The 21,621-nt window shown below is 39.8% G+C and overlaps 1 protein-coding gene across 1 annotated transcript in view; it reads left to right on the top strand.

Annotated features, from left to right (window-relative positions):
* Positions 1–21,621, top strand: part of PEX14 (peroxisomal biogenesis factor 14) — an 80,341-nt gene extending 58,720 nt beyond the window's left edge. The window contains exons 4-9 of the mRNA XM_062593354.1: positions 3,192–3,314; positions 9,815–9,900; positions 12,547–12,649; positions 13,915–14,012; positions 17,269–17,360; positions 19,773–21,621. Of these exons, the coding sequence (XP_062449338.1) occupies positions 3,192–3,314; positions 9,815–9,900; positions 12,547–12,649; positions 13,915–14,012; positions 17,269–17,360; positions 19,773–20,238 (968 nt within the window). The 3' untranslated portion in view covers positions 20,239–21,621. The remainder of the gene's footprint in view (positions 1–3,191; positions 3,315–9,814; positions 9,901–12,546; positions 12,650–13,914; positions 14,013–17,268; positions 17,361–19,772) is intronic.

Genomic DNA, 21,621 nt, shown 5'->3' with positions numbered 1-21,621 from the left:
CTTTTATTAGACAAAGCTCTAGTTTTTGTGGCACTGCATTTGCACCCAAGAGAAGCTTACTACTAGATTCAGACAATGAGTGGACCAGAGATTCGCTTTTCTCTCTCCTCTCTCTCTCCTCTCTCTCTCTCCTCTCTCTCTCTCCCCTCTCCCTTTTTTTCTGTAGTGATAGAAGGTCTATGATAAAATAAATCAAGATGAGATATCAGACCAGATGATGCTTTGTCTGATCTTTTTGCCCACTTTTCTATATAATTAATATATCTTTGAGGTTGGATATTTTGCGGTATGGAAAACTCACTCATACCTGTGTACATACATGAGTGTGGGTGGTGAATATGAAAAAAATTCAATTCAAAGTGAGTTTTGATGAGTTAGTTATAAATGCCTGAGGGCATTCTTAGAATATCTTGTACATTTTTGTTAGTGTATCTGAGAAATGACAACCATGAAGACAGGTATTTTTCTAAATCCAGGGATGACTAGTTGCAGTGCAGACTTACTCCATATGTATGCGTAAGGACTCAGCTCCAGGAGATACTCCCTTGATGCTTGGAGGCCAAGATGACAGGCCCTTTAAAACATCTTGTTTTGATGAATAAAAAGATGATGATTCAAGGTGATGCTTCTCCCAGTTTTCTGCTATGATTATTGACAAGGGAGGCAGTAGTGATATTGTTTATATGCAGCCAGTAGTACTATGAACAAGATCTCTTCATAAGGCAGCAGAACAGTCCAGGGAGATAATAGTATTTTTCATGTGCACTGGTTTGCACAGAATTCAAACCAGGAACTCAGATGTGAAAGGATTCCTGTCATATTATAATTCATATCAACTTTCTCTTTACAGTATAGAGGATTTTAGTGGAAGTGGTGTCACTTGAGTATCACTAATGGGCATGTCCAGAGTAATCCTGGAAGTGCATTTTGTCTGCAAATGATTTTTTTCTTTTTCTCAAATAGGATAAGAATTGAGGGTCCAGTGTTTTGGGGAAACAATGAGTGGTGTTTCTTGCTTTTTTTTGTAGAATAAAGATCTAAAGGAGAAGACATAGTCCCTAACTTGCGTGTGTTCCCGAGTGTTAAATGCTGCCAAATTTGCTATCTTTACATGGAAAGAGAACAAAATTCCCTGTTCTAGTGGGAGCTACATATGCAGCCAAGCAGCTAATATTGTTTTACTTGTCTGGCTTCATCTTTATGAAATTCCTCAGTTGCCATTGATCTGCAGTGTTGGCATCTGTTTATGTTGTCTTCTGTGTTGTATAATTAGGAGCTGGTTAAAACAATTTCTTAGGATTTTGCTTTTTAACATGGGTTAGTCACCATAAACATTGCTTTTGCAACTTTAAAACCAGAGGTTGACTTGATGTGTTCACATGGCATTTATTTACTCTCACTAGATGTCTTGTTCCATACCTTTATGTCTGCTTCTGGTTCTTTACTACTTGAGGCATGCATCAAATACAAGAAAAGGGGTGATTTTACCAGATGCAAGACCAGAGGTCAGGAACTTCAGTTTTCTAATACTCTTTCTGACACTGACAATATTCTGTAATATTAAGAGAAATCACATGTAACTTCTCTGTGTATTAATGCCTGCAGTGTAGAGTAGATACAGTGTTAGCCTGCATAACTCACAGGGATAGGAAGAAGATCTACTAGTAGTCATAAAGCTTTCTGAAGATCAGAGGCAATGTACATGCTATGTGAGACACTGGGGTGTGTCAGTTTCTGGCAATTATGTTTGTCTACAGATAGTTCTATTTAGAACCCCAGTATGCAGTTTAAAGTCTTGGATAAATTTCTCAAAGCCTAGGTAATATGCCCAAAGCCTGGCCATTTTCTATATTTTATCTGTTATGATGTTAAGGAGCTAAGTGTAGTAAAAGATGAAGTTCAGGAATTTCATTTACGAGCAATGCTGAGAATAAACATGTAGCAGGACCTCATTAACTTCAGATGAAAGTGATAAGAGAGAAAATATTCCTCCATCTTCCCCCACTGCTGTCATATTCCTACCATTTTTTACATTGTGCTCAATCCTTATGACAAAATGGTCAGTCTCTTCTAAATCTCTTCCTTAAAACTATATCCTTACTTCCAGTATCTCTGAATGTTTTACACGTTGTATGTATAGAAGAAGGTCCTGAATCTCTTCAGATTTCAGGCATAGCTGGGACACTGGTTTTCTGCTTCTGTGCAGGAAAATAACATACAAATAATAAACAGCTGTCCAGGCCCCACATCATGGTTGCCATCTGACTACAGAATTCTTTTTCTCCTGTTGGAAAAAAAAAATGCAGCCGTGCTTCCTTCTTCCCAGATGCTGGTCATCATGAATCCTTTATCTGCTTTTCTTTTCCCTCTTTTTGGCCAAATGCCTTCCATATGTTGGGGCCAATTACAGATGGCCATCCTGGCATTTCCCAGTGGCAGGAGTGACTGCTCCAACATGTACCATGTGTGCAGTGTGAGTACAGCTCTGTAAGAAATAAAAAACAGGCTGGCCTAGGGCAATCCAATCAGGCAGCAATAGGCAGGGGCAATGCTAAGCTGAAAGTTTGGTCTTGGCCTTGTTTTGATCTGTTTTGTTATAGTTTTATTTCCTCCTTACATTCTGTGTCCCATTCATACTAATCACACTCAGCCCTGATTTTTTCTTTTTATTTCTGCATTTGTCATAAAATAAAGCAAATTATTCCCGTCTTCGGAAACGATCTAGACTAATTAGTCGTCTAACCCAATAATTAGTTTTTTGTTTCCCTGTCTGTTTTCATGCATTATTGTTAGTTTTTTCCTTTCTTTTTTTTTTTTTTTTACACCATTACAGATTAAAATGAGCCACATTTGCAGTTGATGGTATCTTTTTTTCGGGGGAAGAATGGAGAATTGCAATAGAAAGCTACTTCAAAAGCAGCAATAAACTCAAGGATAAATTAAGGAAATTGAATGAGCCACATTTGGAAGCAGCGTTGAGGCTAATATTCTGTCGCTTAAGGTTAAATTGCAACAGAGAAAGAGCGAGGGAGAGATTCCAGTGAATCCAAAACTGGGGAAGCAGTACTGCTCAAGTATATACCAAAATTCTTTAGCCACTTGAAAGGGTTCTGCGTAGTTTGAGAATTTAATTATATGTGCATCAAGTGGGTAAAGGTGCTAAACTGATCTCATTTCTTCTTCTCCCCAAGGCTTAACAGATGAAGAAATTGACCTGGCTTTCCAGCAGTCGGGCACTAGCATGGATGAGCCACAGTCCCCAGGTCCTTCTACACAGCTGGTGCCAAATCAGCCCACTCACCCCGTGCTGTATAGTGAGTAACCTCTTGAAAACACCTAGTCCAATTGCTTTCTGCAGTGATTTTTACTACCCTGCACCTTGCTTAATATATTTTCAAGAAGAGATTTCTGTACTAGATCCCAGAAAACAATGTAGTCTGATAGCATTGATTTAAGCTAATGCTATAACTGTTGTTGGAATCATACACCTAATGTTATTTTAAGTGCTTTTTGTAGTTGTTGATGCCTGGGATAAGATGCATCCACAAGATTATATTACACAGGAATGATGAGATACAAATGATGACAATCTACAAACAAACACAATAAATACTAGCCTATGATATCCCTTAACATCAAGGAGTATAGACAATAGAAATGTAGCTTCTGACTCAATAGAAAGACTTGAAAAATGCATTTAACCAATGTAGGACACAGTCTTCATTTATAAAACTTAGGATCATGCTTCCCTATTTCAGCAAAGATTTCTAACAATTAAATCACTAATATATGATAGAGCTGATAAGTTCTTGAATAAAAGGTGCTGTCAAAGTGCAACATTGTTACTTCCGTAGTTGTTACAACAATGGAGTCTGTTGGAGAAGCTGTGTGTTGGAAGTCATCATGAAGTACTCTATATAATTCTTTTGTATCTCAGAGGAGTCATTTTCTTAACTAATCAGGTAACTGATCAGTTAACGCCTTGAACAGTTGCTTGGAAGAAGCACATTTTCAATATAGACAGTGAACCAGATTATAAGCTCTTCAGGGTTTAGTCTGTGACTTCCTGTGTATGAGTTCAAGGTCTGTCACAAATGAGCTCTAGTATGACTGAGCATTAAGAGTTCTATGGTGTTACAAATAAAGAGTTAATAATGTTGATTATTTTTAAGAAAGCTTTCCTTCTTTGATCTCAGCCAATCTGAGGGGAGACAGCAGAAATTATGTGTGGACTGTGTGGATCTGATTGTGTGATTTTGTGTATAAAATTCACTCACAGAGAATTTTTAAAGTCCCAACATAATCTGTGTAGACTTAAAATTTACATATAGATTTGCATTTTAAAACAAACCTCGCAAAAAGTATCTAGGCTCCAAACAATAAAAACCAAAGTATACACCATTAAAAATCCATCAAAAGGAGCTGTTCAACTCACATGTGTGTCTGGCACACAGTGAAAAACACTTCATTTACCTGCCAAGTATTAAGAATAGGGCTTTGATATTGCTCCTAAACGGTTCTGGCTCAGATATTGACTGATGTGACAGTCTACTCAGGGCTGTGTTTATTAGTTTATGGCATAATTTTGCTATTGCTAGAGATAGTGCTAGACTTACTCTCTGATTTGGAATGGTTTGGAAAGAAGAAATTTGTGATGGAGTGGGGCTCAGAGATCAAATACTCTGACTGTTGTGCTGGGTGTGCTGGTGAAATCTGGAACTGAATTCTATTTTCTGGTCTATCTGCCATAGTTCACAGAAAATACCAGAAACAAAATCTGTCTTCTTGCTGATACCTGTTATGCAATATATTGCTCATTCAGCTAACTCATATAAGAACCAAATATTGGAAGAGTTAGTCTTCTCTTATTTTATAGTGTTCCACTAATATAAGTAAAGCAGGGAAGTAGCATACAATTTAAACTAGAAAACACCATAACCTTCTATTTACCCTTGATCTTTAAATGAATGTATAAAAAGAGTAAGTGGCTAGGTGTATATGGTATTTGTTTAACCAAAACATTTGTTTTGGTTAGGTATTTTCTACCCCTTTCTTATTCTTGACTGGTATACTGCTGGTATTGTTGATGATGGATAAATCTCTGTATCTTCCTGTTAAGTGCTTTCTGTGGCATCAAAACTGCCCAAAGAATACATGAATTTCTCTAGAGCTGATGGATGAGACTGTGCAGCTGTCTAGTGTCCCTGTAGAAGTGGTTCAGTGGTATTTTAAGGTGTCTTGCTTGCTGTAAGTTATTTCATCAATTGAATGCTAATATTGTAACGAATAATTCTGCAGTCATCCAAATTTGCTTCAGGACAGTTGTTTCTATGACAGTTTACTAAGTCACTTAATCTTTGACCGATTTATCAAGTGTTGTCATGTATAGGGAAAGATACATACTGCTTTTTCTGTCTGTCTGCCTGTTACGTCTATGTTCTTACAGAGTATTCATTATCTTATCATTCAAATTCTTCAATATTTGTATCTAAAGGACTAATGAGATACATAGACTACTGAATCTAAAAGTTGACTTGTAGATGGGAACAACTTACATTGTTAGAGGTGACACGATTACAGGTTACAACATTCCTCAAAAAAGGTATCTGAGTGTCTTCTGAAGCAGCATCTGCTGGACCTTAGTTCCTGCAGACTGCAAACTGTTTTTTTTTTTTTTGACTTTTTTTTTCTTGTTCCTCCCTTTTTTGGGAGTAGTTTTGACATCTCTTGTCAAAAGTACTGAACTAGAGAGATAGAATTACCTCACAGAGCAAAAAGAAGAGAAGAAACAGTTGAGAAGGAACAGTGCTGAAAAGCAATGGCTGGAAGCTTGAAAAACCTACTTCCTCTTTATTCTTGCCCCTCCCTCCACCTTGCCAGATATTGCTGTTTTATATTGAAAAGTTTTTCTTAAAACTGTGGCTTCAGAACCGTCTCAAGGTTTCATACAGCAGAAATGGAGCAGACAGCTGGACTGCTGGTCTTGCCAGCAACTCCAGTGTAAAATATCCACTCTTGTGAGTTAGACCATAAATCATAGCTGTCCACGTCTTCAGATTCTATTTGTCTGCTGTTGTCATCTCAGTCTATTCTAAGTCTTAAAGTTGCGGGAAACCACTTAAATACTTTCTTTTGCACAAATTGTGCTGATAGAGTAGGTATTACTTAATATACTAATGTTGTGTTGAAATAATTCGCACATAGATAAGTGCTGTCTAATGTTTCAGAGTGAAAGAAATGTATTTGTAAGCTTTCAGGATAGCATAGTTATTCTTGTATGCTGAATTCTTCTTAGGTTTATTTTTAGAGAGACAATAATAACTTTTGGGGAGAAGAGACAAGAATTAAGTTTTTAAAGTCTCTAGACACTGTTTTTTAGCTCAATACCATCTCTATTATTTCCACTCTGCTCTGGAAGAGTAATTCCTTCCCTTCAGTTCGTACTTTTGCCAAGAGGTGTCAAAACTGCTTAAAAAAAAAGCTTAAAAAAAGCTTGAATTTGATTAATATAGAGAAACAAGACTTTGCCTGACTGATAATAAAACTGATAAATGACATTTGAATTACTTGTAGCGGTAATTTATTACATAAAATATCTTTTATTTGACACACGATTAGTTGCTGGAAGCATCACTCAATCTGACTAGTTTAAACATGCTTTTAAATGAACCCCCAGTAAAAAAACAGGGCTGTCTGCTGTTGGCATTATGAAATATACTAATCCAGCAGTGAGGACAAAAATCTGACTTTAAATATTTAAATGATTAATTGGGTTTATATATTTTTTTACCTTCCTAACCCTTATAATTACAAGCAAACTCAGGGGAGTTTGTTGAATTTGCACATTGTTAAATGTGCAAAGCCACGTGCTTATCATGCATGTATTGTCTGTGTTCTTGCCCATGGTATTTATGGTCTCCGTTCATGCAGATTTTACGTGTGCTTAAAAATCAGCTCCAAAAACTGCTTTGGTTGTCATTTAGGACTTCTTCTCCCACACTAGTGCTTTCATCAGGTGGGAGACTGCAAAGTAGAAACATTTTTCTCTGATGAGTAGAAGTGGTGACTAGAATCTGGGTACCTGTTTTCTTTTCTTTTTTTCGTTCCTTCTTTCTTTCTTTCTTTTCTTTTCTTTTCTTTTCTTTTCTTTTTTTTTTCTTTTTTTTTTTTTTGCCAACTCCTTTCCATGGATTAGATATTTACTCATAGAAAAATCACCTTTTTATTCTTCAGTTTCTGCAGTTTTACATGTAGATATTAGTGATGACTGACCATACTTGGATACATAAGGCCTGTTAGAAAAGCCAATTCTGAGATGAATGGGGTTCTTAAAAATAGTAAGTGTTTATGCTGGAAATGCAATTTACAGTTGCTGTTGTGAAAACTGAATATGCTTACAGAAAACAAACATACAGATGGAGAAGATGGTTATGTATTACATTGGCTTTTGGTTGTCTCTTATGTAGAATGGTTTGTTACATCCCTATTATGTAGGGCATCTCTTTCAGGAGGATTTCAGTACCTAAACTGTAAGAGTATCTGGGCCATTATTGTTTTTTCACTTCTTCCACATTTTATTCTCGTTTTACAGGAAGGGAAATTGAGGATATGTTAAGAAGTCAGTGTGAGTAGTTGAATTACAACTGGGAAACTTCTAATTGTCACTCCATCCCATGTTTTAGGTTATAGTCTTGGAGTGGAAAAGCAAGAACGAATGTAGATTTTAGGCAGACTTATGGCATTCTTCATAACATTGTGATGTTGATGTGGTCAATACAGAGCCTTCACTATGTCCCTTATCACTTGTTTTTTCTGTCCACCTCCCTCCCTTTTTTTTTTTTGTCACTAGACTGAATTATTTCACACATCTCTGAAACGAGTAAAATGGCATTTCAGCTTCTTGTCTTTATAGACTCTCTGAACTTTAGGAAAGATCATTCTGGTCCCTTTTCATTAATAATGAAAACCAGGGGGCAATAAAATGTTCTTAGCTCAACATTACAGGAATGGAAGGAAAGATGAGTGAGGTGAAAGGGCAAAACTGACAGGGTCCTGCAGGTGCCTGTCGATTTTACTCAGAGGTCACTGCAGTTGGGAGGTAGTTAGGGACAGCCAGTCAAGGACTGCCAACCTATGCACAAGTCACAGTTGGACCCACAGAGCCTCTGTGATTAAGTAACCGTTTACAATAGGCCATTCATCCTGGAATGAATTGCATGGTTGTAGAAGAATACTTTTAGCCTGAAGTTCATGTCAGAGAGTTGGAAACCCAGGAATATTCAGAATTCAGGTATCAGAAATGACAGTAAGGGCAGAGTAAGAAGGGGAAGGTGGAATCAATGACTGGGGTTTGCAACAAGATTAGCCAGAGATCATTTTAAATCCCAACATGTACACAGCCAGTTACTGCAGTTTAGCCTGATGTATGTTAACTCATTAAGTTACAAAGTTATGATAATTTGATCATGTGCCTGAACTCTAAAACTGCAATTGCAGCAACCTAAGATACTGCTAGTGACAATACTCACCAATTCTGGGAGTTTAGAGTTGTTTTAATATGTGAATTTGTATGGCAGATACTCTGAGGAACTGAAAAGTAGCAAGAAGCAGCAAACTGCCTCTGTTTGAGGGTCAGTGCCTGTCTGTAGAGCCTAAATGCTGGGATTAGGAAGAACTGTTGCAAGGAAACGCTTGCAAGAGACCTCAGTAACAGTGAGATTGGCAATAGATGAGCAAAACAGAAAGGAGACAAGCTTCCAGTCATTTCAGCCAATTAACCCTCCCTCTGGAAGCCCAGTTTGAAAGTTTGGAGAACAGATTTCCTAGACATTATAGGTCATGCAGATTTGGATCTGTCTGTTTGGAGACTGCACACCAGCCTCCGCCTCATCAGTGCTGCCCACATCCTGCCACTGAACTTTAGGAAAGATCACTCTGCATCCTCTTTATTATTAATGAAAACCGGGGGCAGTACAAGATTCTCAGCAAGAGCATTAAGAGAGCTGCGAGGGAGGTGAAAGGATAAAGCTGGTGGAAAACTACAGGTGTCTTCTGATTGTGCTTGGAGGAGCGGAACATGCCATATCTTTGCTTTGCTCTGTTGAGTCTCTAAGCTTCTGTGCAGAATTGTGCATTAAATGTCTCAAGCTTTTCTCTATTCCTTTTCCTCTCTGTAGATATTTAATTGCATATTTTGTCTTTGTGATATGCTTTGGTCCCTGTTCTTAATTCAGGCATGAAAGACACTGATTCCTTTTGTATTGCAGTAGTCCATAGCTGCTGACAGAGTATTCATGAACTTTTTTCATGAACTTTTTACTTTGCTTTTTCCTCTTTCTACACTTTTCTCAGTCCCTGGCTGTGTCCCCATTTTCAGAAGTTATGAAAGTGAAGGGCAATTGGTATGAGTTAACCTTAGCTAGCACTAACAATACAGAGAGTTGTCTGGGGGCAATACAGTAGGGTTCAGAATGTGTTCTTCAAGGAAGTAGTAAGGGAAAACAGTTTGATGGAACTTTATTAAATACTGCTGTGATTTGTCTTGCTGTTAAATGTTAAACAAGGCCAGTCCCACTGCTGCAGGGCTATACTGATCTTCCAGTGTCCTAAGGCTGGGAGTCTTTGTACTGCACCTTTAGGGGCTACCAGCATCTTCATGTCCCCTATTCAGTAAATCTATGCCTGCTAAGAAACGGAAGAATTGACATTATTCATTGCTCTGCTATCCAAATCAGGAGGGGGTTATTAGGAAACCAATTGAAAATGTTGCCAGCTGCAGTTCTGACTGTGTTTATTTCTTGATTTTGGCTTATAGATCCACCTACGTCCAGATGGCGAGACTATGGGGCTTTGGCTATCATAATGGCAGGGATTGCCTTTGGCTTTCACCAGCTATATAAGGTAATATTTTCCCCACTACTCCAGCAGCTTGTTCTGTACTCAGAGAGAACGATGTTTTGCTGCTTGTGTCCAAATGATCATGTTGGTTCTAAGTGCAGTTCCAGTTGGTGCAGCATCTGCTCTTGCTGACACTCCCATTGGTATGTTTGAGAAATGTAGACAGTTAACCTGAAAATGCAGAGTCAAAAAGTGGCAAGCAAAAAAACCTATTTTTCACCAGTAGATCTCAAACTGCTAGAAACAAGGTAATTTTCATCATATATTTTTTTATATATAAATATATATATATATACACATATATATATTTAAATTGGGGAAAATGAACACAGTTCAATAAAGGAATTTCCTCATCATTGGCCAGTAGACACTAGCATCATACACAGGTCTTGTGTCCCAGTCTAATGCTTTATCTACTGCTGATTCTGCACTGTGGGTGAGCAAAGAATCTTGTTTGAATGATCAGAAAATTGAAAAGAGGATGCTAACCTCCAGTTCTGCTGTTCATCCATGCTTCTACTCCAGTGTGCTTAGTACAAGATAGAGCAAGCATGTGTTTGCTTGTGTACTATAGAGACAGCTGTCCCTCCTAATTTCTTGTGTAGTGTTTCTCCAGCTGAACATGTTCTTTCACTCCAGATTTGTTCTCCAGCTCTCTGGTAAGTGACATTAGATAATGTCTTCTGGGAGACAGTCACATTCTCTGTCTATATAGGAAGATATGGACTCCTCAACTGGTTCAAGAACACAGCAGAATGTAAATGGCTTTGGTCCATTAGAAGTTATGTTTTATTTTTCAAAAAAGGGACAGAGATAAAGAGTAACAAGTAGTTTTGGGGTTTCGTGCTTGTTTTTTTCTTTAATTAACAGTTACTGGCTTGCTTAGTAGAATCTGTTTTACAAATCAAGTGTTGTCCTTCTTTTTTAAGCTACTTGTTTTTCTCTTTCCCTATCATTAATTACGTAGGTCTTGGGGCAAAAGAGGGAGGCCAGATTTGGCAACATGTTCCATCTATGCAAGTAATCTTCCATGACTGTGCAGGGTGGCTTTTTACTGAGTTACATTATCCCCTTGGTTTTTACATTAAAGTAGTGATGCCAATCTTACTGATTTTTCCATTCTTGCAAAGGATTGTGGAATTGATAAGTGTCCAGACAGATGTTAAGGCAACAGCTACTGGGACTTGCGGACCTTAACACATTGCTGTTATTAAATTACACATATCTAATGGGTATTGATGCTTTATATAAATTTTTTGGCATAATGTCACTGACGCTGTTAATATATCCTACTGCTGTACTCTTTGTTTACGGATCTTGCTCTGCTGTCTATCCAAACCTCGTAAGACATACTGTGTGCCTAGCAGAGACCCATATTCTTTTATTGGAGTAAGAAATCTTTGGAGACAGTTGATAAATTCCCTCTACTCTTCATGGGATTCTGAGGGGGGTTGCAAATAGATTTTTATATGAAAGATAGGATGCTAGGATGAGACATAGTTGTCCATCTGTGTTCCGTGAGGATTAAAAGAGAACTGTTTATGAAAGTCATCAAAAGCTGTTCAGTTTTCAGAATGTCTGAGTGTAAACATGTGTGTGCGTATGTGCTTTGTGTGGATAAGAGCTGAGTACAGTGAAAGGGAAATCTTTAAGCAGTGCTATTAAGTGCAAAAGAATGCTATCCCATACATCAGTTTGGATAATCAGCTCTGTCTCGGAAATGTTCCTGTATATATGCCTCTACAGTGGCTGTATGTGCATCAAAGAGCAGGCTGAAGAAGAATTGTTAGGTACTATCAGCGTTGTTTCAACGTTCTAGACCGTTCTCTCTTGCCTTTCTTTCACCTGTCATGTTGTGCTTGAATGTGCTCTTTAGTTAGAGTGCACATTCAATTCATATGTGTGGCGCTGCACAAGGAACCATGGTAATTAGAGGATAACTGTGACCTATTAGATCAAATCCATCCTCTGCAAGGACAGAAGGAGGTAGATTTCATGGCTGTGTACAGTATCAGTGAGCTGCCTCCCTTCCTCTAGGAACTTGATTCTCACTCTCTTTAGCCCTAATTCCTCGGTTCTCTGTTACTGTTGTTAAATCTGTTCCATTTCCTTTCATCTTCACTGTTTCTCCAGATCTCTGCTTTTCCCTTCACCATTCCAATACTCCCTCAGAGTTCGTTAGATGTTATAATACCTCTCATTCCTTTGCTTGTTCTTCCCTGGCCCTTTTTAGCATCAGTGCTTCCTTCTTCTCCCCACTTCTGCATTTCTTGCCTGGTGGATATAGCTCGAATGTTACAACGTGTCACTGTGTTCGCTTGAGAGAGCGTAAGATCTGAAATTGTACTCTGCATATAATGAATGTTTCTCTGCACCAAGAGCTGTCCCCAGAAACCCTGAATGGAGTTAGGAACTGTCTTTCAGCACCCCTGAAGACATAACCACAGAACTCCTATTTTCTTTTTTTAAACTTCTTTGAGCTACTTTAGGAAGACTTTCCTTTCTCAGCCAGATGTGTGGATAAATGATCACTGACTCTGTAATAAAGAATGAGCTTTTTTGTGTTGGGCTTTAAGAAAGTTTCAGATAGATTAGGAAGACTACTTTGGCTATCCCTACTTCCTAAAAAAGTTTCTCTACTCCATGCAGAAATACCTGCTCCCTCTCATCATGGGAGGCAAAGAAGACAGGAAACAACTTCAGAGGATTGAGTCAAACATTTCTGAGATGAGTGGCAGTGTGACACAGACAGGTAAAGATTAATGACTCTATCAATTCACCCCTCAAAGTCCTTCTCCTTGTATCCTCCATTCTGCAAAGATCCCCCACCCTTTTATTTCCCTCCATCCCCACTTTACATGGTGACTTCATTTATCTGCTCTGAGAATCTGTTCACATTTGCAAATGAAGCCGCCGTCATTTCGGTTTAATTTGAAATTGCTTGTTTACTGTCGGCGCGGCCTCAATTAATTATGTTTTTACGGAAAGGCTCCCAACCTCAGAATATTAATAAGGGGAATAAAATGACAGCCTTTTGGAGGGCTGTAAAGTTCATTTTTAATTTCTGCTTCTCTGATGTTTTCAGGGGCTTTTTTTGGGTGTTTTCCCCCCACCTTCCATCTAAAAACCCAAAACAGAGTCAGGAGAGTCTGTAATTACTGTGCCTTCCTGACCTCAGCCACCTTCTCTGTTACTGACTCTATAGGGAACCTGTTCATTACCTGATGTCCTAATGATGGCCTGTATTAGCTGATATCTGTCACACCAATAGAGTTTTTAATTTTATTTTGTTTTATCACCTTGTTTACTGGCTGAAAGCTTTGAATAAAGCACCAAAATAGAAAAAGTATTCCTACAGCAGGAGTTGGAGTCCAATAGTTGTTCTTCAGTGTTTGCTGGGGATAGGAGGGGTATACAGGGTGTTCTCCTGAAATACAAGGGAGAAAGCACAAAGTGTATTCAACTGATGGGAGGGGAAAAAGTGTGATTTTCAGCAGTAAGTTGTTAAGGGTGTTGGAGGAGAAGAAGCTGATGAGTTGAGGGTGGGAGGATGCTAATTACACTTTTTAGTGGAGGGTGAGAAGAAAAGTATCTTTCATTTCTTACCACACCCTAAAGTCAATCCTGAGACTAGCCTTTCTCCAGACTGGAGCTAGCCCCAGAGTTTGCCAGTGTGAGACCCAAGGTAGATAAATGATACAAACATTGTATAAGTTCAGGGAGATGTACAAATCATAAACCAATATAATTAGAAGGGAGAGGTTTTGGATGGATATACTGTGGGCTATAGACATCTATACAATGGAAAGATAAACTAGAAATACTGGAGGTTAGATGCAGTGCAGGTAGATTACCCATAGTGCAGATAAATCATATGGATTAAAGTGAGCAGGCGGGTGTAGATAAATTAGATATAGTAGGAATAGAGACATCTTGTAGCTAGACAGCAGGAAAGATGCCTGTGTGTATGTGTGCATGTATCTCAGTTTAATTCTGTCCTGATTTTCCCCATCACAGTGACTCAGTTACAGACAACTTTAGCAGCTGTTCAGGAACTGCTAATACAGCAACAACAAAAAATCCAGGAGCTCACCCAAGAGCTGGCTGCTTCTAAGGTACCATAACTCTTCACCTTTAGAACATCCCCATCTCCTTTGGAACATGTGTGGCTTCTTTTGTGTGCACAAATCCATCCTTCATCTCATATTCCACACCAGTCTCTCTGCACCTGGCATTATCTAGGCTGTCTGTTCAAAGCATTGGATATCAATTGGGTGCCTAATGAAATATATCTAGCTTCCAAGAGGACTTTGTAATACAATGTCATATGCAGCCTTTGCGTTTGAAGCCTGTGACTTGTTCTCAGCTCTGTAACTCTTAACCATGCCAGGAAAGTACAAGTATGTTACACGTCTAAAGGAAGGGCAAAGAAATGGGCAACCTGCATTGCAGTTGAGAAGGAATAGCTGTCCTGTTAGTCCTCTGACCAAAAGAGGTAAAGACCAGATGTGCAGAGGTTTTATTTGTGGGTAATATGTCATTTTCATGTTTATATTTTTCCTGTATCCTTGTATTTTGATTCAGAACAGTGGCAAAACACATGCTTGAAATATTGTATCTAAGTCGCTTGTTCAGATCCAGGCCAGGTAATGACTGAACGGTCTTACTATTGGTGGTTTGTTTCAATAATTTTGGTCATCTCAGTGTAACATGTGGCCCCAGCACAACCATATTTGGCTCCCACAGTGGCCCATTCACCTTGAATCCTGACTGGAACCCAGCAATAGAACTGCCAGCTGTGGCCAGTTAGTTTAGTTACCTCTGCTTTCAGGTATCCACTTTTAACCAAAGTTGATTTTCCTTCTGGCATTGAGACTTAGTGCTTTCACTCTCTAAAGCACTTTGCAGCAGTTGTCCTAAGTCTTCTGTCATCCAGTAGGTGTTGATTATATGTGAGGTGGGATGGATTTGAACAAGTCACGTAGAGCTGAAGTCTTCTTTTCACTTATAAAATTACGATTATTTAGATCCCACTCATCTTTCAGTATTTTTGTACAAGGAGAGCTTTTTCTTTTTGCTATGAAACCCCTTACACAATGCCTTTTAGCCTTTTTCCTGTAGTAGAAGCAGTTGTCTTCTCCCCTTACCTATACTTCAGTCTTGTACAAACTCTTTGATGGGATGTAACTGGTGGGCCACAGCTGACTATGTGGTGTGCACACTGTACAGTAGGAATCCCTTAGTGGCACAGCTGTAAACCCAACCATGAAAGCCAGTTTATGGTCACAACACTTTGCTTCAATTTTTCTTGGGAACTGTGGCCTGTCAGTGGCCTGGAGCCAGTCCGGAAATTGGAAAACTGTTTTCAGGTCGTAAGTGTTAAGATTAATACCACATGTTGAGCTTTAAGAAGGAAAAAGGGCATAAGTATCTTGGTGGTTTAGAGAGTCTTAAAAAAGCTTTTCCTTCCCTCCCCTTTTCCCTTCTGCTCTGAAATGGTAGCACACATTGTTATGATATCTAAACCTCATGTGTACAAAGAAAAACTTGGGCAACCCCACAAACCAAAGAATAAAAGCTGTGTTTTCTCAGCTGTAATGTAAGTTTTTATATCTGCTTTTCAAACTCCTACTGGCATGCTGTAAAAAAATTAAAAAGAGGAGCTTTAAGTAATTAAAAAACGTACATAAAAATTCAAGACTTGAATTTTCTACAACTGTTTTTTAAAGAGACTGGCTAAAAAGCCCCAGATGTCAGATTTTATTTCTAAATCCTAGGCATCTGGCACCATATGTGTTTTGGAAATTTGAGTCCTTTGCAGACCAGTGAGTGGAAATCACTCCCTTGTTAATGTGCTGCTGTAGCTTTCAAGGTCTTGGAGAGCCAGAACAGTGGCTCCTGGATTCTTGCTGTCTGAGGGCTGGGAGTGCGAATCCCAAGGGAATGCATCTGTGTATATCACACCTACTAGAGACTGAGCCTCTCCCAACTCATTTGGTTTACAGCCCAGAAGTCACTGTGAGGAATACTGGCTGTGAAGCTGTTGGGGATTATTCAATATTAGCTGAAATCTGTGTAAACGATAAGTAGGAGCAACCAGTCCTAGTTATACCTAGTATGAACTGATGCAGAGGAGTTTTGTGTTATTCGAGTCCTTGCTTCCTTCAGCAGGGAATCTCTTATGAATATCTCTGGGGAGGTGCTCACAGATGGACTGATTTCGAGAAGCTTGTAACAGAAATAACTATGGGAAGTGCTAGATGTGAGAGTATTCTTTGGTTCCATGCTCATCCCATCCCTATAGGAGTTGCTGTAGTGGTAGGATGGGGGATCTATAGATGATAACCTCTCCTTCAAATGTTCTTCACATTTTTCCATTCCTCAAAAGGTTAAAAGAAAAATTGCCAAAAGTATTGTATGCAGTGTGTTCCTCTCAGTTGTTACCTTACTCTAATTTCTGCCTGACATCCCATAGCAGTTCTGATGCAGTGCTGACAGCAGCTGTGCCAGGCTTCCATGAGTTACTTATCTTTCCTCACCAAATTGCATTCATTGCCTTGAAATATCCAAGAGAGAGTGCCTAGTCCAGCTGCTTCCTGGAGATGCAATCTGGTAACTCAAGCGTAACTCTAATTTTCAGATCTAGTGGAGAAAGTTTTTGGAGCTTTCAGGCACCAGTTTGTCAGTCCACCTCTAAATGCCACACACACAAGATTATTGACCCTTTCTTTCATGGTTTGGGAGAAATAAATGAGAGGTCTTAAACCAGTTATTTATATATAATATTTGAATCTATTGCCTCAGCTAAGTGGAGTCTCAGGAAAGAGTAAAGCACCTACTTCTATGTGACTCCTACTGCCTTTCAGGATCATAGTTCTTCCTCTCTAGAAATGGTACCATAGGTCAGTGTCAAACAGTTTGATTTACCTCTGTTTGTATTGCTCTCTGCCTGACATGTTGTTGGAAAACTTCCTGTGCAGACCTTGCTTTGTTTGAATTCTTGAAAGTGTTGGGCTCCTTCTAAAGGATAAAGAAGGGTCCTCTTGAGATGCTTAAACAGTGAACGTGCATGTTAAGTTGGAAACAAGATGAATTAGTTCCCAAAACTGAAAGCGAATATTCAAATTATCTTAGCACCTCGAGAGAACTGTTTTTTCTGATCATTGTGAGAATCCATTGAGGTCCTCCTTCTCTGTGGGAGTTTTTTCTGGCCAGACCTGAAAAATTTTAAATGATAGAGCTTGTATATGTTATCCTCATTGCTTGAGATCCTCACACAGAAGGAGAGAGAGGGTAAGATAGAAAAATATTACTTTTGTGAGCTACCCCCTAGTTCATACTTTTGATTTTCACTTCTTTTTCATGTTATAGGCCACAACTTCCACCAACTGGATTCTGGAGTCGCAGAATATTAATGAATTGAAATCTGAGATCTACTCATTGAAAGGACTCCTCCTGAACCGGTATGGATGGAGTATGTGAGCATATTATTGTGTGGGGAAAGGGCTGCTTTTTGGGGTTCTCTCAGTCATTGATGGGTAAGGCATTCCCAAAAGGAACTAGCTCTATACCTATCCTATTACTGCTGTTTTAGTAATACCACTTTGCACTCCACTATCACCTTCTATTTGCAGGTCTCAAAATGCTTTTCAAACTTGCCTTAAATCACAGAATGCTTTGGGTAATTAATAAGATTTTTCCTCGTTGTTTGAGATAGATAAATTCTCTGCCATTCACTGCAGGTAGGATGCCTCTCACCTAGTTTTAGGCGGGGACTGTATATGGTCTCCACCTGAGCTGCCCACCTACATTTCCTAATTGAGAGAGAGAAGCAATTCTGGATACAGTTCATCTCTTTACAGTTAGGGCATAACAAGAATGAAAAAAAACATACTTCAGTAGAGTCTGTATCTCTCCATTGGCTATCTCAGGTACAGATATCTTATGCTGTAGATGAGGCAGTATAAATCCCAGTCTGTGAGACAGTCATAATTGATCAGATGTCAGTTCTTAGGAAAATTCTTTTTTCCTAGAACATATCTCAGAGTTTATTTAGCTTTTGATCCTTTCACTCTGATATGACTCCCATGCCCCTTTTTACATGTGACTGAGTCTTCCCATATTATCTGTTTCTTAAGATGTCAACTTCAAAGATAAATTTAAGATTGGACTAAACATGTTTTGAATCTGAATGGGTGTGCTTTTCAGAAGTCTGAAAAGTGTGTTGGCTTTTAACATTCTTTTAAAATTCTCTTTAGCCCTCCTGTTCCCACTAGGAGTCATGGTAGAAAGCTTTGGGTGATTGGGATTCCATATTCAGTTACCATCTGTTAAGTTAGTTCATACTAACATCACTATCAGGGAGAGAGTACTAGTTAACAACACCTCTTCAGCAATGGGAAAGATGTTCAGAGATTACAAACCTGTTCATCTGATTAGGCCTCTACCTGTCAGGCTGGATGAGGAGCAAGCAAAGAGACTTACCTGTCCTTTGTCTTTTTGTTGAGGAGAGTTTCATCTTTAATTTATAAACACAAAATCTTTCAGCTGTCTACTGCTGACCAGCAGCAGGGGGATAGGAGCTCCCCAGGGTGGCAAAGGGGAAGGGGCTGTCATTAGGGAAAAATCATTATTTTATGCAGCTGGAGGATAAGTGCTTTTAGGAAAAAGCCAAGAAAGTCTCCAAATTGAATTTCTGTTAGCATTTATGATACTGGTTGAATAATGCAGGCATTAGCTTGTTTGCACTCACAGGAGATGGAGGTTAGAATAGCAGAGTTCCTCCATGGCTAGTGGTGGCAGTGGAGGTAGGGAGGTGAGTGCAAGTACTGTTCGTAGTTAAACCTAAGAAGGTGAAATCTGCTGTATTTCAGTGCTCACTGCAGGAGAGCAACCAGCTTTCTTGGTCTGCTCAATCTTGTTCTTGGCACTAGCCAGTTTCTAAGGGGCGCATGAACTCCCTCCTGCACAGCATCTTCTTCAGAGCTTGATCAGATAAGTCTTCACACTCCCAGTTCCCACATGCACATGCAAGGATTGTGTTTGCATGGGAAATACCAGATCAGACTTCTTTTTACTCTGTTACTCATGACAAGGGACTTTCTGAAGGCAACGGTGCTCCCTGCTGCACTTACATTTGTCCTCTTTGGTACTTGGATTCTCCTTTTAGGGCTGGGCATTAGCCTGGTGCTATCAAATCCTTAAAGCCCACCTGGAGAGGATTGACTGAGGACAGAACAGCCAGTTCTTAAGTTGGTGCAAACTAATATGACTGCATTCAAATCAGGGAAGCTGAACCAGTTTGCAGCAGCCAAAATCTGGCCCAAACATGTGAAGTGCATGCTGGGACTAGAAGTAGGCTCTGGATTGTAAGGAGCCAGCATGCAATAGATGTGTATCACAGTGGAGATGAGAGCCAGATGGTGAAATTCCTTGGCTCAGCCCTGAGGGCCTAATGCCTTTGACTTCTTGCTCCAGTGGGAATTTTCTTTACCAATTAATTAGTGATTGTTTTATAAAGGGATATTGAACACCCCTATCTTTCTAGAGGCAGCATTCCTGAGTGCCAGCTTAGTCTGTTAAATTGCCAAACCAGATGATTTCAGCACTTCAGATTGCCCAGCTGTGTGCAAGCAGCTTTTCCCGTGTGTGCAGGCTCAGTTACTGGGTGCCTGTAAAGCACTTTGAGATTCTGGCTGAAGAAGTGAAGTGGCCTTGGTTTTATTTGTTTATGACAAAAGAGACTTGCAATTTCTTGCAGTCCTACTTTACATGATTCCCCTAGTACAAATGCCACCCTTCTTTCCAATGATAACCCCCTTGGTGTTTTTAATAAAAGCCCCTTTCTCTCCTTTTCTTCTCCCTAACCCCCCAAGGAGGCAGTTTCCTCCCTCCCCTTCAGCTCCTAAGATCCCGTCATGGCAGATCCCAGTGAAGCCAAGCTCACCCTCCAACCCTGTTGCTGCCAACCATAACAGCAGCAGTGACATCTCGCCTGTGAGCAATGAGTCTACTACCTCATCACCAGTCAAGGAGAATCACAGCCCTGAGGGTTCGAAGGTCAGCTGCCATTTGCTGAACACAGAGGAAGGCAACAAGGCAGTGATAGACGTCAAGAGCCAAGTACGGATGGAGGTGCAGGGTGAGGAGGAGAAAAGGGAAAACAAAAGGAATGAAGAGGAGGAAGAGGATGATGAGGATGATGATGTGAGTCACGTGGATGAGGAGGAATGTCTGGGCGTCCAGACTGAGGACCGGCGAGGAGGAGATGGGCAGATTAACGAGCAAGTGGAGAAACTACGAAGACCTGAAGGGGCCAGCAATGAGAATGAGATTGACTAAGGCATCTTGGCTTCTTCTTCAGCTGCTATACATCTTCCCTAGCCTTCTGCACTGTCCACGGTGCCTCTCCCATTTTGTGGAGAGAAGTGCCCCAGTCCCCTCCAGTGATTCTTCCATGATTGATCTTGAATAGGGTCATAATTGCCCAGCAAACAAGGTGGGCCCCGTTTCACCACAGGGCTCTGCAGCATTGCAGTGACTGCTTCTTCCCTCCCAGTCCCACCTTCTCCCCATGACCTGGGGTCACTGCCTAGGCTGGAAGACCAATCGCCTTATCATGCACCATAGCTACAGAAATAAGTCATCTTACAAAAACATCCAGGATCTGTCCTGAAGTGGTCAGCATCTTCACTGCATCCTGGAGTCCTTCTATTCAGTCTCAGAAACCGGTCTGTCCTGAGCTATTCTATTTCACAAGCCTTTAATCCCACATAAGTCCTGAACCAGTTCTCTCTGTTTTCCAAAATAACCTTGTGTTTTATTTCTCAAACTAATTGATGTTCCATCTCCAAATCAGAAAGTTGTAACCCTAAATTCCTCATTAGATCTCACTCTCAGCCACCTACTTTCAAAGCTTATGTCAAGCCTCAAATTCCTGAAACTACCCAACATTTAAAAACACTAAATCTTTTGTGGGGTCCAAAGAACATTATTCCCACCCCACATGCTCCCTTCCACTCATCAAAGTGGCCTCTTGCTAGGGATCCAAGTCCAAGTTTCATGGCAACAGGAAAATACATGAGAACAGGTGGCTTTGTTACCAATTACTCCCCTGTGAAAGAAGGCTTTGAAAAATGACCCCACTCATCCCAATTATTACCCCTTTTTCTCCAAAAGCAAATGGAGCTCACATCAGTTTTTGACATCTTAAAATTTATTTAAAGCTCTACTGAATGAATGAAGTGATATCATATGGTGAACAAGTTGGTTAATTCTGAATCTTCACAATGGTTCTTAGCCTGTTTCTTTTCCCTAAATGAGGAGAAAACCCTTCTTAAATTATCAGCTGAGATCTGCATCTACATAACAGGAGCCTGCTTCAGCAAAGCAGTCTTTGCAGAAGAAAGAACAATTCCAGCTCTGAGGTACACCACTATCCTTTCTTGCCCAGCCCAGCCTTTTTTCACCCCACTGGGGCTATACGCAGAATAAAATGGCGAATTTTGAAACCTCTCATTTGCAGCATTGTGTTCTCAGCTGGTAGAATGGTGGTGTCCAATTATTATTCACTGCATCAGAGCCTCTTAGCAGAGAAATTCCTGTAACATCTAAGTCACCCTCTCCTCACCAAGCAAGCGTGCTCGTCTGTGTGATCATGTATAGATTTAAAATATAAAATACAATTGTATATAATTGTAATAAATATGAGTTACCACTATTTAA

The sequence above is a fragment of the Rhea pennata genome, chromosome 22 (genome assembly GCF_028389875.1).
Source record: "Rhea pennata isolate bPtePen1 chromosome 22, bPtePen1.pri, whole genome shotgun sequence".
NCBI classification, from domain to species: domain Eukaryota; kingdom Metazoa; phylum Chordata; class Aves; order Rheiformes; family Rheidae; genus Rhea; species Rhea pennata.
This window is presented reverse-complemented; position numbering and strand designations above follow the sequence as displayed.